Source organism: Nelumbo nucifera, chromosome 7 (genome assembly GCF_055504915.1).
Source record: "Nelumbo nucifera cultivar China Antique chromosome 7, China Antique-T2T, whole genome shotgun sequence".
NCBI lineage: Eukaryota > Viridiplantae > Streptophyta > Magnoliopsida > Proteales > Nelumbonaceae > Nelumbo > Nelumbo nucifera.
Genome location: NC_142655.1, coordinates 49,748,628 through 49,762,666, shown reverse-complemented (window position 1 = coordinate 49,762,666; position 14,039 = coordinate 49,748,628). Strand labels below are relative to the sequence as shown.

General features: G+C 35.7%; 1 protein-coding gene across 1 annotated transcript; it reads left to right on the top strand.

The window, feature by feature from the left end:
* The first annotated feature begins 12,493 nt into the window (after positions 1 to 12,493).
* Positions 12,494 to 13,756, top strand: LOC104608149 (Eukaryotic aspartyl protease family protein). Its single transcript, XM_010274042.3, has one exon. It carries the CDS (start codon positions 12,494 to 12,496, stop codon positions 13,754 to 13,756), a length of 1,263 nt encoding a protein of 420 aa, XP_010272344.2.
* Positions 13,757 to 14,039: the final 283 nt, after the last annotated feature.

Sequence of the window (14,039 nt, the reverse complement as noted above, 5' to 3'; positions counted from 1 at the left end):
TCAATAATAAATATTTTAAAATCTCAATTAAAACCATGTTTAAATGGTAAATTATTTCACATTAGATGTGCATGTCACATCTTAAATTTATGTATTCAAGGTGCTTTGAATATTATTTCTTATCATATTTCTAAAATTAGAAATTGTATAATATATATTAAATGTTATGGAGCAAGAAAACAAGAATTTAAATATTTATGTCAAAATTTTGGTTTAAAATATAAACATTTTGTATTAGATGTTCAACATAGATGAAATTCTACCTATTCTATGTTAGAAAGTTGTATTACATACAAATAAATTCTTAGTGATTTTTATAATGCAAAAATTAATGCCACATGATCCTATACTTGAGGAAGATTGTGAAATGACAATTTGTATAAAAGATTTTTTACAAATTTTTTGTAATGTAACTAATAAATTTTTAGGTGTTTATTATTCAACTAGTTGTCTTTTAGTTAATCGATTATTTATAATTAGTGAATGTTTTGCAATATATAGGAAAAATCCACAATTTCAAAGTATTATTGAAATAATGGAAAATAAATTTAAAAAATATTGGGAGAAAATTTCTCCCCTTTTATTTCTTAGCTATAATATTAGATCATAGAATTAGTAAAGATAGTTTATAAATTTTAATTGAATCATATTGTGAAAATATAAATATTGAAATTGGAAATAAAATAGACAAAGTTAATAGTTTATTATTTGAAATGTATAGTTTGTATGTTTCTCAAGTTGTAGGGTATGAGAAATCTTGTACAGGTGCAAGTTCCACTTTTGAAACAACTAGTTCCAGTAGTGGAAAAGACAAAATTCGATCTCTAATACATAAGAGAGGCAGAAATCTACTAGAAGTTGATTGACAAGTTCATTTACTGAACTTAACTTTTATTTATAAGCAACTTTTCTACTTTAACTGATTCACATAGTGAGGGATGGGATAATTTTGATATTTTATCCTGATGGAGGGGACATGAAAAAAACTATCCAGTCCTTGTCGCCATGGCACGCAATCTACTAATCCCTTCGGTGTTTACAATTCTTTCGGAGTGTTGTTTTAGTGTATGTAGTAGGGTGCTAGACAACAAGAGAAGTTGTATGAGTGATGAAAGTCTGGAGATGTGCATCTTACCTTAAAGATTGGTTGGATGTTGATGATAGATTACAAGACAAAGGAGGGCATGACATTACACCTGATGTTTCACCTAAAGTAGATGATGAGAATCAAGGAGATGATTAGATGAAGATGCAGGTGGAGGTGGAACTTGAAGAAAAATGGTGAAGCCAATAATTTTTAATTTTTGTATACTCAATATTTTATTATTTCAATTTTTGTAATTTCATTTCAATTTTTAAAATTATTGTAATTTTTTAATCTTATTTAAATTAGTTGTTATTTTTTAACAATGTAAGTTTTTATTTTCAATTTATAATTGTATTATATTTTATTCCATTTTCTATATTTCATTCATCCATTGTCCACTGACCATTGTATTGATCAAATTCAAGAAATAAAATTCCTATTTTTTTTCCAATTTGTTGTCAATTTTGTATTTTGTTAAGTATTTAAGTATTTTATTTAATTTATTTGTTAGATTTTTTTTATTTTTCCAATTTGTTCCCAAAGCTCAAAGGAATCATTGAATTAAGGAAAGTGAAGTATTAAGTAGCAAAAAAAAAGCAAAATGTCAAAAAAAAACAAAAAAAAAGTTTGGCCTGGTTAGGTCTAGGCCCAAGGCCCGGCCCGTAGCCCAACTTGACATGGGCTAGGTCCGCAGCTTGCTTGACCCAAACCCGCGGCATGACCTGGACTGGCATGGGCCTACACGGGCTCGGGTCGTGGGCCGTGCTGGTCTGACCCTCGAGGTATCCCAAGGGAGGAAAGCACGACCCAACTCGGCCTGCACTTTGCACGGGTTGCACCCGGGCCGTGCCATGCCGACCCAGCATGGCCCGATTTACACCTCTAACTTAATCAACCTTTCACTAAGAAGTGTTTGTTTTTAATATGAAAATGGTAATATGATCACCTAAGCTTAATGGAAAATGTTCAAGGGCATGGGCTCATGAATGTTTATTCCAAAATGACCCCTAACACTATTTTGTACAAAAACAAAATTGACCAAATAGAGCAGTTGCTCATATCTTACTAGTAGCAAAAATGGTATTTTAATTCTTATTTTTTTGATTAAATTTATTTAAATGAACATTAAGGTCAAAACTGTCATTTTCCACTATTATCAAGTGGAAGATCGATTAAGTAAATTGATTGCGAACTTCAGGGGGTGTTTTAGTAAAACATAAACTATAAGGTAGGTTTTATAAATCCATAAAACTATAAGGGGTGTTTTAATAAATGACCCCAAATCAAATTATAGAACTAAGAATTTAAGTCCTTTAACTATTTAAAGACTACAGGCCACACCAAAATACTTGGGGGCTCCACTCGCTAGGGTATTGTTACGAAGTCATTCTAGACAACTGAAGTAAACCCCAGCCCCCACTAGTTGTTCTGTACATCTTTCTCTTTTCTTTTGAACTTGGACCTTCAACAGCTTGTTACCATGTAAAGGTCCATTCCCTCTTAAAAAAAAATCAAAAACAAGAAACTTTTTATAAATTTCCCTTATTGATATAAAATTTCAAACTACAATAGAACTGTAATTTTTCGTGGCTAGAAAATGTGTTTCCCTTCTTTTTAGCATTTCGTCCCAAACTTCCAGTAATTCTATATTCTTATTAATTTTAAAGTAATATTTGTTTAATGGTTGTTCCTCTATGCTTCCTCGCTATCCAATCTTGTGGTTTTGCAAGAAAAGAACTTTCTCAGAATAAGGGGAGGGGGGGATGGTGGTGATTACAGCAAAAGCACTCTTATCTATCGATAGTAATTAGACAATTTCCCAAAATCAAAACATAGCTTTTATATTCTCACCTAACATCTTAAGCTTTTAGGTTGAATGGTTCTTTGTACTGAGGAGTTGACCAACCCTATGTCGACCAACTCTAGCTCTTCCCCTCTTACCAAAGAAAGATCTAGCCTTCCGGTTAAAGAGAGCTCTAGAACTCTTACCAAAGAGAGCTCTAGATCTCCTACCAAAGAAGGCTCTAATCTTCCTACTAAAGAAGGACAATCTACCATACAAAGGATTCCTACTATAGAGAGATCAATCAAAGCAAAAAGGAAACTCTTTTCTTAGGAAGTTTCCTATAGAAGCTCCTTTCTTTATTTCTTTGTTTCTATTCTTGTAATTGTTTCCAATTTATTCTTTATTATTTTTGTATATATATTCAGCCTTGTACAATTATTCAATTAAGTGAAATTCGACCCATTCTTTGAAGATTACTCTTTTATTCACTTTAACTTGGTAAGCCTATGGCCTACAATACCTTTGCTTCTGAAGCAATGAGCTCGAGCTCAACCTTTTCCCAAACTGCTTCTCTACCCATGACCATCAACTCAATTCCCAACATCTCTCATTATCTGACCATCAAACTTAATGGTGATAATTTTCTTCTCTAGAAAGCTTAGTTGCTTCTAGTACTTCGAGCTCACAAGCTAATGGGGCTGATTGATGGATCAGCCAAGCCTCCACTAGAAGAAATACCAAATCCCAGTGACAACAGTAGGCAGATTTTGAATCCGGACTTCACTACCTGGGTTCAGTTAGATAAATTAGTCCTTAGCTGGCTTGTTGCCTCTCTAACTGAGGGAGTCTTGGTACAAGTTGTTGGTCTTTCTACAACTGCCAAAGTCTAGAGTGCTCTCGAAAGATCATTCTCCTCTCATTCTCGATAAAGGGTGCTACAACTTAGGCGCCAACTTCAGAACCTGAAGAAAGGAAATCTCTCCATCAGTGAGTATGTCCAGAAAGCCAAAACTATCGCAGATAACCTTTCTGCAGTTTTAAAACCAATAGCAAAAGAGGATCTGGTTCTATACGTTTTATCTAGTTTGGGAAGTGAGTATGAATTCTTATTACAGCCATCACAAATCGAACTGATGCAGATCAACTCATTATTAGTGATGTCCTTGGGTTACTTTTGAGTCATGAATCCTGTCTTTTGCAATATAATTTTTCTAGTGAAAATCCTAATGCGAATGTTGCCATGAATAATAAAAATGTTACTAATAACTTTTAAACCTCTTAGAACTCATATAATCAAAATAGGGGTGGCAATAATTGTGGTAAAGGCAGGGGCATGGAGGTCAGCCCTCAGGCCGTGGACAAGGTCGTGACAAAGGAAATAGTATTATCTGTCAAATGTGTAACAAACCAGGCCATGGTGCACTAAAGTGTTACAAACAGTTCAATTTGTCATATCAAGGAGAAAGCAACTCACATCTAGTAGATCCTGTAACTTTTCACAGTAGTGTGCCTCACAATGGCTCTACGTCTAGATCTGGATTTGATCCAATCTGGTATCCGGACAGTGGCTTCACTCATCATATGACACCAGATGCTGGCAACCTACAAGTTTGATCCAAATACCGAGGTTCTGATCAAGTCAAGATTGGTAATGGCATAGGTTTGACTATAAATAATACAGGGTTGGCTTCACTAGTTTGCAATGATAATTAGTTTACTTTGAAGAATATTTTTCATCTTCCTTCTCTTACTAAGGGTTTGCTCTTTGTAAGTAAATTTACTAAGGATAACAATCTAATTTTTGAATTTCATCCAGATTTCTTTGTCTTGAAGGACCATACGAGGAGAATTCTATTCAGAGGACCCAATAGAGATGGACTCTATCAGTTTCCTGGAGCAGTTCAACACAAGACAAAAAACTTGAAAGCTTTTATTGGTGAGAAAACCTCCTTGGCAGAATGGCATCAACGACTTGGTCATGCCTCCTTAAGAGTTGTGAAAAACATTATTTTTAAATTTAGTTTACTTTATTCTAGATCTTTTAGTCATCCTTTGTATGTGAAGCTTGTCGGATGGGCAAAGCCCATCGTTTGAGCTTACCATCTTCAAATACATATTTTTCTTCTCCTCTTGAATTAGTATTTTCTGATGTATAGGGACCTACCCCAATTTTATCTAATAAAGGGTTCCGATATTATGTTTTATTTATGGATGCATATTCAAAATTTTCATGGATTTTTCCTCTCGAGAGAAAGTCGGATGTGTTTAATATGTTTCTTAAATTCAAGAATCATATTGAGAATCTATTTTCTACAAAAATGAAGATGTTTCAGAGTGACTGGGGTGGAATATTTTGCTCTCTTTCTCGCTATCTCGACAATGCCGGTATTATTCACCATTTCAGTTGTCCTCATACGCTTGAACAGAATGGTAGTGTTGAATGCAAATATCGACACATTATTGAGTCCACGTTATCTCTACTAGCGCCCTCTTCTCTCCCTCAGTCCTTCTGGGCCGATGCTGCTGAAACTGTTGTCTTCCTTATTAATCAACTACCGATTATGGGTCTTGCTAATCTCTCTCCTTATGAGAAGTTATTTGGCAAACCTCCTGATTACTCTATGTTATAAGTATTTGGCTGCAAATGTTTTCCTCTTCTTTTGTCGTATAATTTGCACAAGATGGATTTTCGATATGCTCGTATTTTTATTGGCTACAACAACAATCATAAAGGGTACCGTTGTTATAACCCTATTACCAGCAAGGAGATCATTGCTCGAAATGTTGTTTTTGATGAACATTCCTTTCCTGGACTTGTGCAGTCGTCGCCCCCTTCCAACCTTGCTGCTCCCACTGGTGTTACCCTCCCTTCTTTGGGTATCATTAATGCTGACACATGTCTAGCTCCTACTACTCCTACTCTTGAGGTATCTCCTGCTTCCTTGCCATTTATGTCTATTACTAAAGAGGAATCTACTACTTCTTCCTCTGAACTAGAATAGGAAGCTTCCATCAATGATGATCCTTTACCAGTTTGGCGCACCAGACCTGTCCAAGAACTACTTGATACAACCCTTGTGGGACCCCCTACTCGCACTCATTCTATGACAACAAGATCAATGGCATTCAAATCGGTTCAAGCTTTATCAAATACTTATCATCCTCTTCTGGCTGTTCCACTTCATGATGTTACGACTCATGAAGAGAAGCCCTCTTCCTACGGGCAGGCTGCTAAGTCCCCTCATTGGCGTTCTGCTATAGATACTGAATTCCATACCTTACTTTAGAACGGTACTTGGGAATGGTTCCCTATGATACCTCTATGAACGTAGTTGGGTCCAAGTGGGTTTTCAAGATCAAACGACACCTTGATGGCTTCATTGATTGTTACAAGGCTCGTCTTGTCGTTCAAGGTTTCACTCAAGTTCCAAGAGTCGACTTCACTGAGACTTTCAGTCTTGTGGTCAAACCGACAACTATGTGCACTGTTCTTTCACTAGTAGTTTCTTGTGGATGAGGCATTCACCAATTGGGCGTACATAATGCCTTTTTTTAATGGGTTTATTACTGAAACTATCTATATGCATATGCCAAAAGGGTTTGAGGATAGAAAGTATCCCCATCATGTTCACAAACTTCATAAAGTCCTCTATGGCCTCAATCAGGCCCCCCAGGCTTGGTTTTCTTGTTTAAGTAATAGATTATATGATCTTGGCTTTCGTGGTTCCCAATGTGACCCTTCTTTATTTATCTATAGTCAAGATCAGATCATCATCTATATCCTTGTTTATGTTGATGATATTATTATTACTGGTTCTTCTTTTATTAGCAGTTTGTCTCAAACTTTTGCCATGAAAGATTTGGGGTCGTTGCACTACTTTCTTTGTGTTGAGTCTCACTGTGATGCCACATGGTTGATTCTCTCTCAGTGCAAGTACATATTGGATCTCTACTAAAGACTAATCTTGTTGCAGCCAAATCGGTTTCTAGTCCGCTGGCCACCTCCTCTTGTCTCTCTAGGTTTGATGGCGAATTACTCTATGATCCCACTCAGCATTGGAGCATTGTCGGTGCACTTCAGTATGCCACTCTTACTCGACCGGATGTTACCTTTGTGGTTAATAAAGTCTGTTAATTTTTACATGCTCCTACTATTGAGCATTGGGGAGCAGTTAAACATATTCTATGGTATCTAAAACGTACCATTGACACTGGCTTATTTTTCTCGGCTCACATATCGGAGACATTGACTGCTTAGTCGGGTGCTGATTGGACCGACTGTCCTTATAACAGACGATCTACTGGCAAATATAGCATCTCTCTTGGCTCTCACTTGATCTCGTGGAGTGTTAAGAAACAACCAACTAGTGCTCGATCTAGTACTGAGGTTGAATTTTGAGCTCTAGCTAATGCAACCACGAAGCTCTTATAGCTAAATTTTTTTCTTTCTGATCTGGGGGGTCAAAATCCAGTCTCCACCGATTCCTTGCTGTGACAATATTGGGGCCATGTATTTTGCAGCTCATCCCATTTTTCTGGCCCATACTAAACATATTGAGGTTGATTTTCATTTCCTTCGAGATCTTATTGTTAAGAAATCTCTGATCGTGCGGTTCCTTCCCACACAGGATCAACTTGCTGATATTCTCACTAAGCCACTCTCCTCTCACCGGTTTGAGTGGCTTCGGTCCAAGCTTCGTGTGCTTCCAGCCCACTTTCGCTTGAGGGGGCATATTGAGGAGTTGACCAACCCTAGCTCTTCCCCTCTTACCAAAGAGAGCTCTAGCCTTCCTGCTAAAGAGAGCTCTAGATCTCCTACCAAAAAAGGCTCTAAATCTCTAATCTTCTTGCTAAAGAAGGACCAACTACCATATAAAGGATTCCTACTATAGAACATCCAGAAAATTCTAGTGCAACACTTTCAATTCTTTTGCTATAACTATCTTTGCTTGCACAACCACAGTGAAAACTATCTTTGCTTGCACAACCACAGTCAAAACTTTCTAGCAAGTATCACAAAAAGAAAGTAGCAGACTCAAAAAAAAAAATTTGGTGGGAGATGTGCTTAAATAAATCTATCACAGCCAGCCATTAATGTACAAAACCAATTGTTCTCCTAGTGATTTCTTCAACAGAATTGCTTTTTTCTTTAAATATTCTCTAATTTCTTTATATAAGCAGCCATTAATGTACAAAACCAATTGACATTTTACATGATAATTATTACAATATTTGCGACAATTTATTAAATTAAATATCAACAATTAAAATGATAGTTGGCAACAGTTAAGGTAACAATTGCTTGATTGTTGCTACTTCAATAATAGTTTGGAAAAACAGATGTCATAAATAAGCATAAGAAACAATCGTCCAGTTGTTGCCAATTGTAAATCGACAACAATTAACGTGATTGTTGTATATGAAACTTTGGGGCAACAATTGTTTGATTGTTTCCTATTCAACAAAAGGGTTGTTGCTTAAGATGCTAATTAGAGACAAATTTTCAACTGTTGCAAATTTATAATTAACATCAGCTAGTATGATTGTCGTCGAAGGTACCATTGAGCAACATTTAAGCAGTTGTAGCTAAAAAATTATATGGACAACGATTTTTATTAATTGTTGCTAAAACAAAACATTTGGTTGTGGTAAAAAACTATTGCTGCCAACAATTGGTATATTTTGCAACAATTGATTGTTGTTAAAAACTTTTAACAACGGCTTCACTAGCCACAACTTGTTCAGTTGTAACTAAAATATTAGGCAACAGTTTTTCCTATATTGGGAACGATTTTTGATTGTTGCCAAAGGTCAATTTTCTTGTAGCGTAAGAAATTCAACCATCCGAATAAAAATGATCAACCTATGAAGTCATAGTTAGATAATATAATTTTTAAAATAGAAATAAATATAGAAAATTACAAAAAATATAAAAAAATTAGACACAATTATGATATTTTTATTAATCAAATTAAAACAATAAGTGTAATAAAGAAGAATTATTTTTATTGATAATAAAAATGAAGGAAAAATCTATGATGCAGGAAAGACATGGTATGGGAGGAGTTTTGACCAATCAAAACCCACCCATGATGAATTCTAATAAATAACACCTAATTGGCTACCATGTTTATGATTCTAGTTGATTGGTCAAAAGTTTTTCAGATATCATATATTCTCCATATCATAGTCGAACACAAAAATGAAATACATAATTTAGAATTGACTAAAAAAGAAATATAAAAATTAATAATAAATAGTTAAACTTTTGGGTTAAATGTTTTAACCTTTAATATCATAAATAAATAATAAAAGTTAATGAAATATAAAAATACAAAAATGGAAAAAATTACATAAAATTTGTGAAAAAAGCATTTGAGCACATGTATAATATCATATATTTATCATATTAAACAAAAAGTAAGTGTGACATATTAGAATTATTTTTATACACAAAAATACAAAAAATATAGAAAAAATTGAATACATCAATAATTCTATATTTATACTACTATTAAAAATATGAATAATATTGTTGAACTTTCTTATGACTAAAATCAATGTTTTAAAAACCGACCCGAAAATGGAACCCCTATGGTTTCTGATTTCTGGGTCTACGGTTCAGCCATCCAGTTTGAGAGGGGTCAAACCAATAAGATGTAAAATATAATTTAACTTTTTATTTTGACCATTAGATTAGGATTAGGTTAAAGTTCATCATATATATACATTATTATGAGAAGGGAGTGTGAGACTTTGAGAAGGAGGTGGCTGGTTAAAGCCGAGCAATGAGAAAAAGGAAGAAGAAGAAGGAACTTTCACCAGTGGTTATCTCCATGTTCATTATCACCACCGCTACAACACCATTTGCCCTCTTCTTACATCTCTATCATCTCTTTGAATCTCTCTCATATCCCATATCGTTATCTTCATTGGTGTATATCAGATATCTAATATAAGATCAGTGTTTAATCTCTCTTCTCTTGCATTGATTTTTCGACTTCTTCATTGGAGTTGCAATTTATTTGCTGTTACAATTTAAAAAGAGCATGGAAATGAGAAAACTCAAATTCAAAATGAAAAAACTAAAAACCCTAACTAATTTTGGCCATTGGGAATAACCGAACAAGATATGAAAATTTCTTTTTTCATTTTTTTATTTTCTAATTTCTATTTTAAAATAAAAAACAAATTTGGAATTAGTTTGAAGGCAACCCAAGAACTACTAATTGGGTTGAACATTTTAATGGTTAAACCATTCGGATTAGTAGTTCTCTGATAATTTTAACGATTTTTGTAAAATAGTGGTTCATGGCCAAAACAGAACCAGTGAGCTAACTGGTTCCCGGGCCAAATGGTTCGACCATTTGGTCTGGTCTGGTTTTTAAAACAATGACTAAAATATTCATTTTTTAATTTAGTTCCTATTTAATTGTAAGATTTAAATTGTAAACTGAACTACTACTTTTAACCTCATTCAATTCCCTCTATTTAAATCTTATATTTTTTTTTTGATAAATGAACAAAAGAAAAAATATACACTAAAAAGATAAAACACCACAAAAAGAAGAGTCTAGTCAAGTAGGTTTTTCAATGATACTTGAAACTTCACAAATTAATCTGATTATCACATATTTGGATGAGGTGTTTATGTAATTTGATTTGGATCTTGCAATTTGCATTTGATTAATAATAAAAAACATAAAAAATACATAAATTTTATAGAAAAATTTGGATATATTATTACTATAATTATCATCATCTAGAATTGTCACATGCAAAGCACGTGCATACTTACTAGTAATACAAGGTTTTGCACTCTACATATTTGTATTTATACTCCTTCCAAATTGAGCCTTATAGACATCCTAGACCACGTTAACAATGACAAAGATGATGGATGGTGAGCAATGCTTGCCAAACCACAAGAAGTCTCTATAAAAAAACTTTTTCTTTCCAAACTACAAGAAGCCTTTGCAAAAAAACCTTGGTTAACAACGGATGAGGACTTGAGTTTTGTATGGAGAGAGAGAGAGAGAGTTTCATGTGTAATGTATTTTGAGTGCCAAACCTCAATAGTGATTCTTCCTTTTTTCCACCAAGATGAATGGCCAAAAATGTCATTATAGAGGCATTAGAAATCACCTCCATTATAGACATGTGTCGCGTTTAATATGCATAGAGAAAACCTAAACTTGGTGAGAAAACAAATCTTAAGAAGAAGAACAACAACAACTACGACAACAATAATAATAACTATAATTATGATGATGATGGATCCAATAAAATATTCTGGTCATTGACATTTGGCAGCTTTAGCAACACTTAAAAGCATGAATGTGATATAATATATACTATAGTCAATTCCCCATTCTTGTGCTTAATTATAGAAGACTGATCTGAAACCACAAATTTCATTTTTATTACGTACCCCATTTTTCTAGACTAATCATCTAGCTAGCGAAAGATGTATATGAGCCAATTAAGAATCTTTCACGTGATGGCTTCAATTTTGTGGTGACCAAAAGGGAGCTCCACTAATGTTCTTTTCATGAGCAAGCGAGTTTGAACATGATTAGTTGAGCCTGCTTTGACATACAATCTCAACAGTTCATCAACTGGCGATCGAGCAGACATTGAACGCGAAGTTGATTACTTTTTGTTACTATATCCCTTCATTTGCAATTATCTATTTGTCTAATAAGTATTGCCTAGGTTAGTTTGCCAATAGCAATGTTGTTTCACCACATATATATATATATATATATATCTCTGAAAGTCTGAAACTGATGCAGAGATTGTTTAATGGAGTATCTATTTGATCCCTCAGAAATCTCAAGTCCTGATTGCTCCACAAATATTATCAAATATATATGTTCAGCGCCATACCATGTGACACACATTCACTCATCAAGACTTAAAGCACAACTTTTCACGTGTTACTGTGTTCAAGTATCAGTCTCTCAGCTTCTTCCTGCATGTGGGTCCTCTGAAAACATGCAAGCCTCTAATCTTTGTTTCGACAACTTTGATAGTTCTGAGGAATAAGTGAAAGCACGCGCAGACCTAGTTTGGCCCCTTTCTTCATTTCTATATCTTACTTCTACTTGGTATTATGGGTCGCTGCTCAGGCGTTCACCATTCAATTCATAGATTGGCTATAGCTTCATGCATGCAAAGTGCAAACAGCTTCTCTCTCTCTCTCTCTCTAAAAAAAAGGAAAAAGAAAACTAAGAACCCATTTCTATATCTTACTTCTACATGGTATTATTCTGTTGCTTGCACGTCTAGTGGTCTTTATCAGACCGCACGAAGCTTGATTCGACGAATCAGTCATTGGATTGAATGTCTCCATTAATGGCCATTATAAATACACACCTATGCCTATTCTTTTCCCATCATCATTCAAACAAGGAGTCAAAGCGCCAACTGAGGTCATCACCATGAGTATTGGTATTGCCTTCTTTCTCTTCATCATTCTCACAGCCACATTGTTCAGTCAATCCCATGCCAAAGACAGAAACCCCAGTTCACTGGTGCTGGGCCTGACTCACTCTAGAACCTCCCCTCCAGTACCAGTTCCAATGGTTTCCGGCAGAGCCCACTTGAAGCCGTCGGAGATGTTGGACATGATGGAGCCACTTAAGGGAGTTAGAGATGGGTATCTGATATCCTTGAGTTTAGGAACACCCTCACAGGTCATCCAGGTATATATGGATACTGGCAGTGACCTCACTTGGGTTCCTTGCGGTAACCTCTCTTTTGATTGCATGGACTGTGATGACTATAGAAACTACAAGCTGATGGCCAGTTTCTCTCCTTCTCACTCACTTTCATCCCTTAGAGACCTCTGCACTAGCTCCTTCTGTGTTGACATTCATAGCTCTGATAACTCTTATGACCCATGTACTGTAGCTGGTTGCTCTCTAATTACCCTTCTGAGGGGCACCTGCCCTAGACCATGCCCTTCATTTTCATACACCTATGGTGCAGGAGGGATTGTCATGGGGACCCTGACAAGGGATAACCTAATGGTCCATGGGAGTAACCCAAATGTAACTAGAACCATCCCAAACTTTTGTTTTGGATGTGTAGGCTCTACCTATAGAGAACCAATTGGAATTGCAGGGTTTGGTAGGGGTGCACTCTCCCTCCCTTCACAGCTTGGGTTACTTCATAAGGGTTTTTCTCATTGCTTCTTACCCTTCAAGTTTGCTAACAATCCCAATGTTTCTAGTTCATTGATTATAGGTGATCTTGCAATATCCTCCAAAGACCATTTGCAATTTACACCCATGTTGAGGAGTCCCATGTATCCTAGCTACTACTATGTTGGACTAGAGGCTGTCAGTGTAGGCCCTGTCAGTGCAGTTGAAGTTCCTTCAGGCTTGAGGGAGTTTGATCTGAAAGGTAATGGAGGTCTTTTGATGGATTCAGGCACTACATACACTCACCTTCCAGAGCCATTCTACTCGCACCTCCTCTCAGTGCTACAGTCGGGGATAAGCTACCCACGATCCATAGAACATGAGAAGAAAACTGGGTTTGATCTTTGTTACATAGTTCCTTTTTCAAAAAGTAGTAATTATGTAGTAGATCATCTTCTTCCATCAATCTCTCTTCATTTCCTGAACAATGTGACATTAGTTCTGCCTAAGGAGAACTGCTTCTACGCCATGGGTGCTCCAAGCAACTCCAGTGTGGTGAAGTGCTTATTGTTCCAGAGCATGGATGATGGCGATTATGGCCCAGCTGGTGTGCTTGGGAGCTTTCAGCAGCAAAATGTGGAGGTTGTCTACGATTTGGAGAAGGAGAGAATAGGGTTTCAAACAACAGACTGTGCATCCTCATCTGCAGTTTCTCAAGGTCATCATGCAAAATAAGTTTGGTGGCCAGTCAATAATAATGTTTCCTGTTGTTAACATTGTTCCCAGGTAGTTTTGGGTACAACTACAAAACTCCTAATTGCTGTCTTTTTGTGAGATTTTGTACTTTCTATGTACTTTGGTTCTTGAAAACTTTGTACTTGGATTGTATTGGGATTAGGCTAATAAAAGTTGGGAGAAGTACGGATACATACAATGCAGAATTCTGAATTCCAGCCCCCCTATTACTGGCCCTCTCCCCCCTGTAAACCACATCCTGTCCGTGAATTTGGCACCAATT

What these genes read in the sequence shown, in the direction of transcription:
- LOC104608149 (XM_010274042.3), top strand. Translation starts at nt 12,494, where the DNA reads ATGTTGGACATGATGGAGCCACTTAAGGGAGTTAGAGATGGGTATCTG.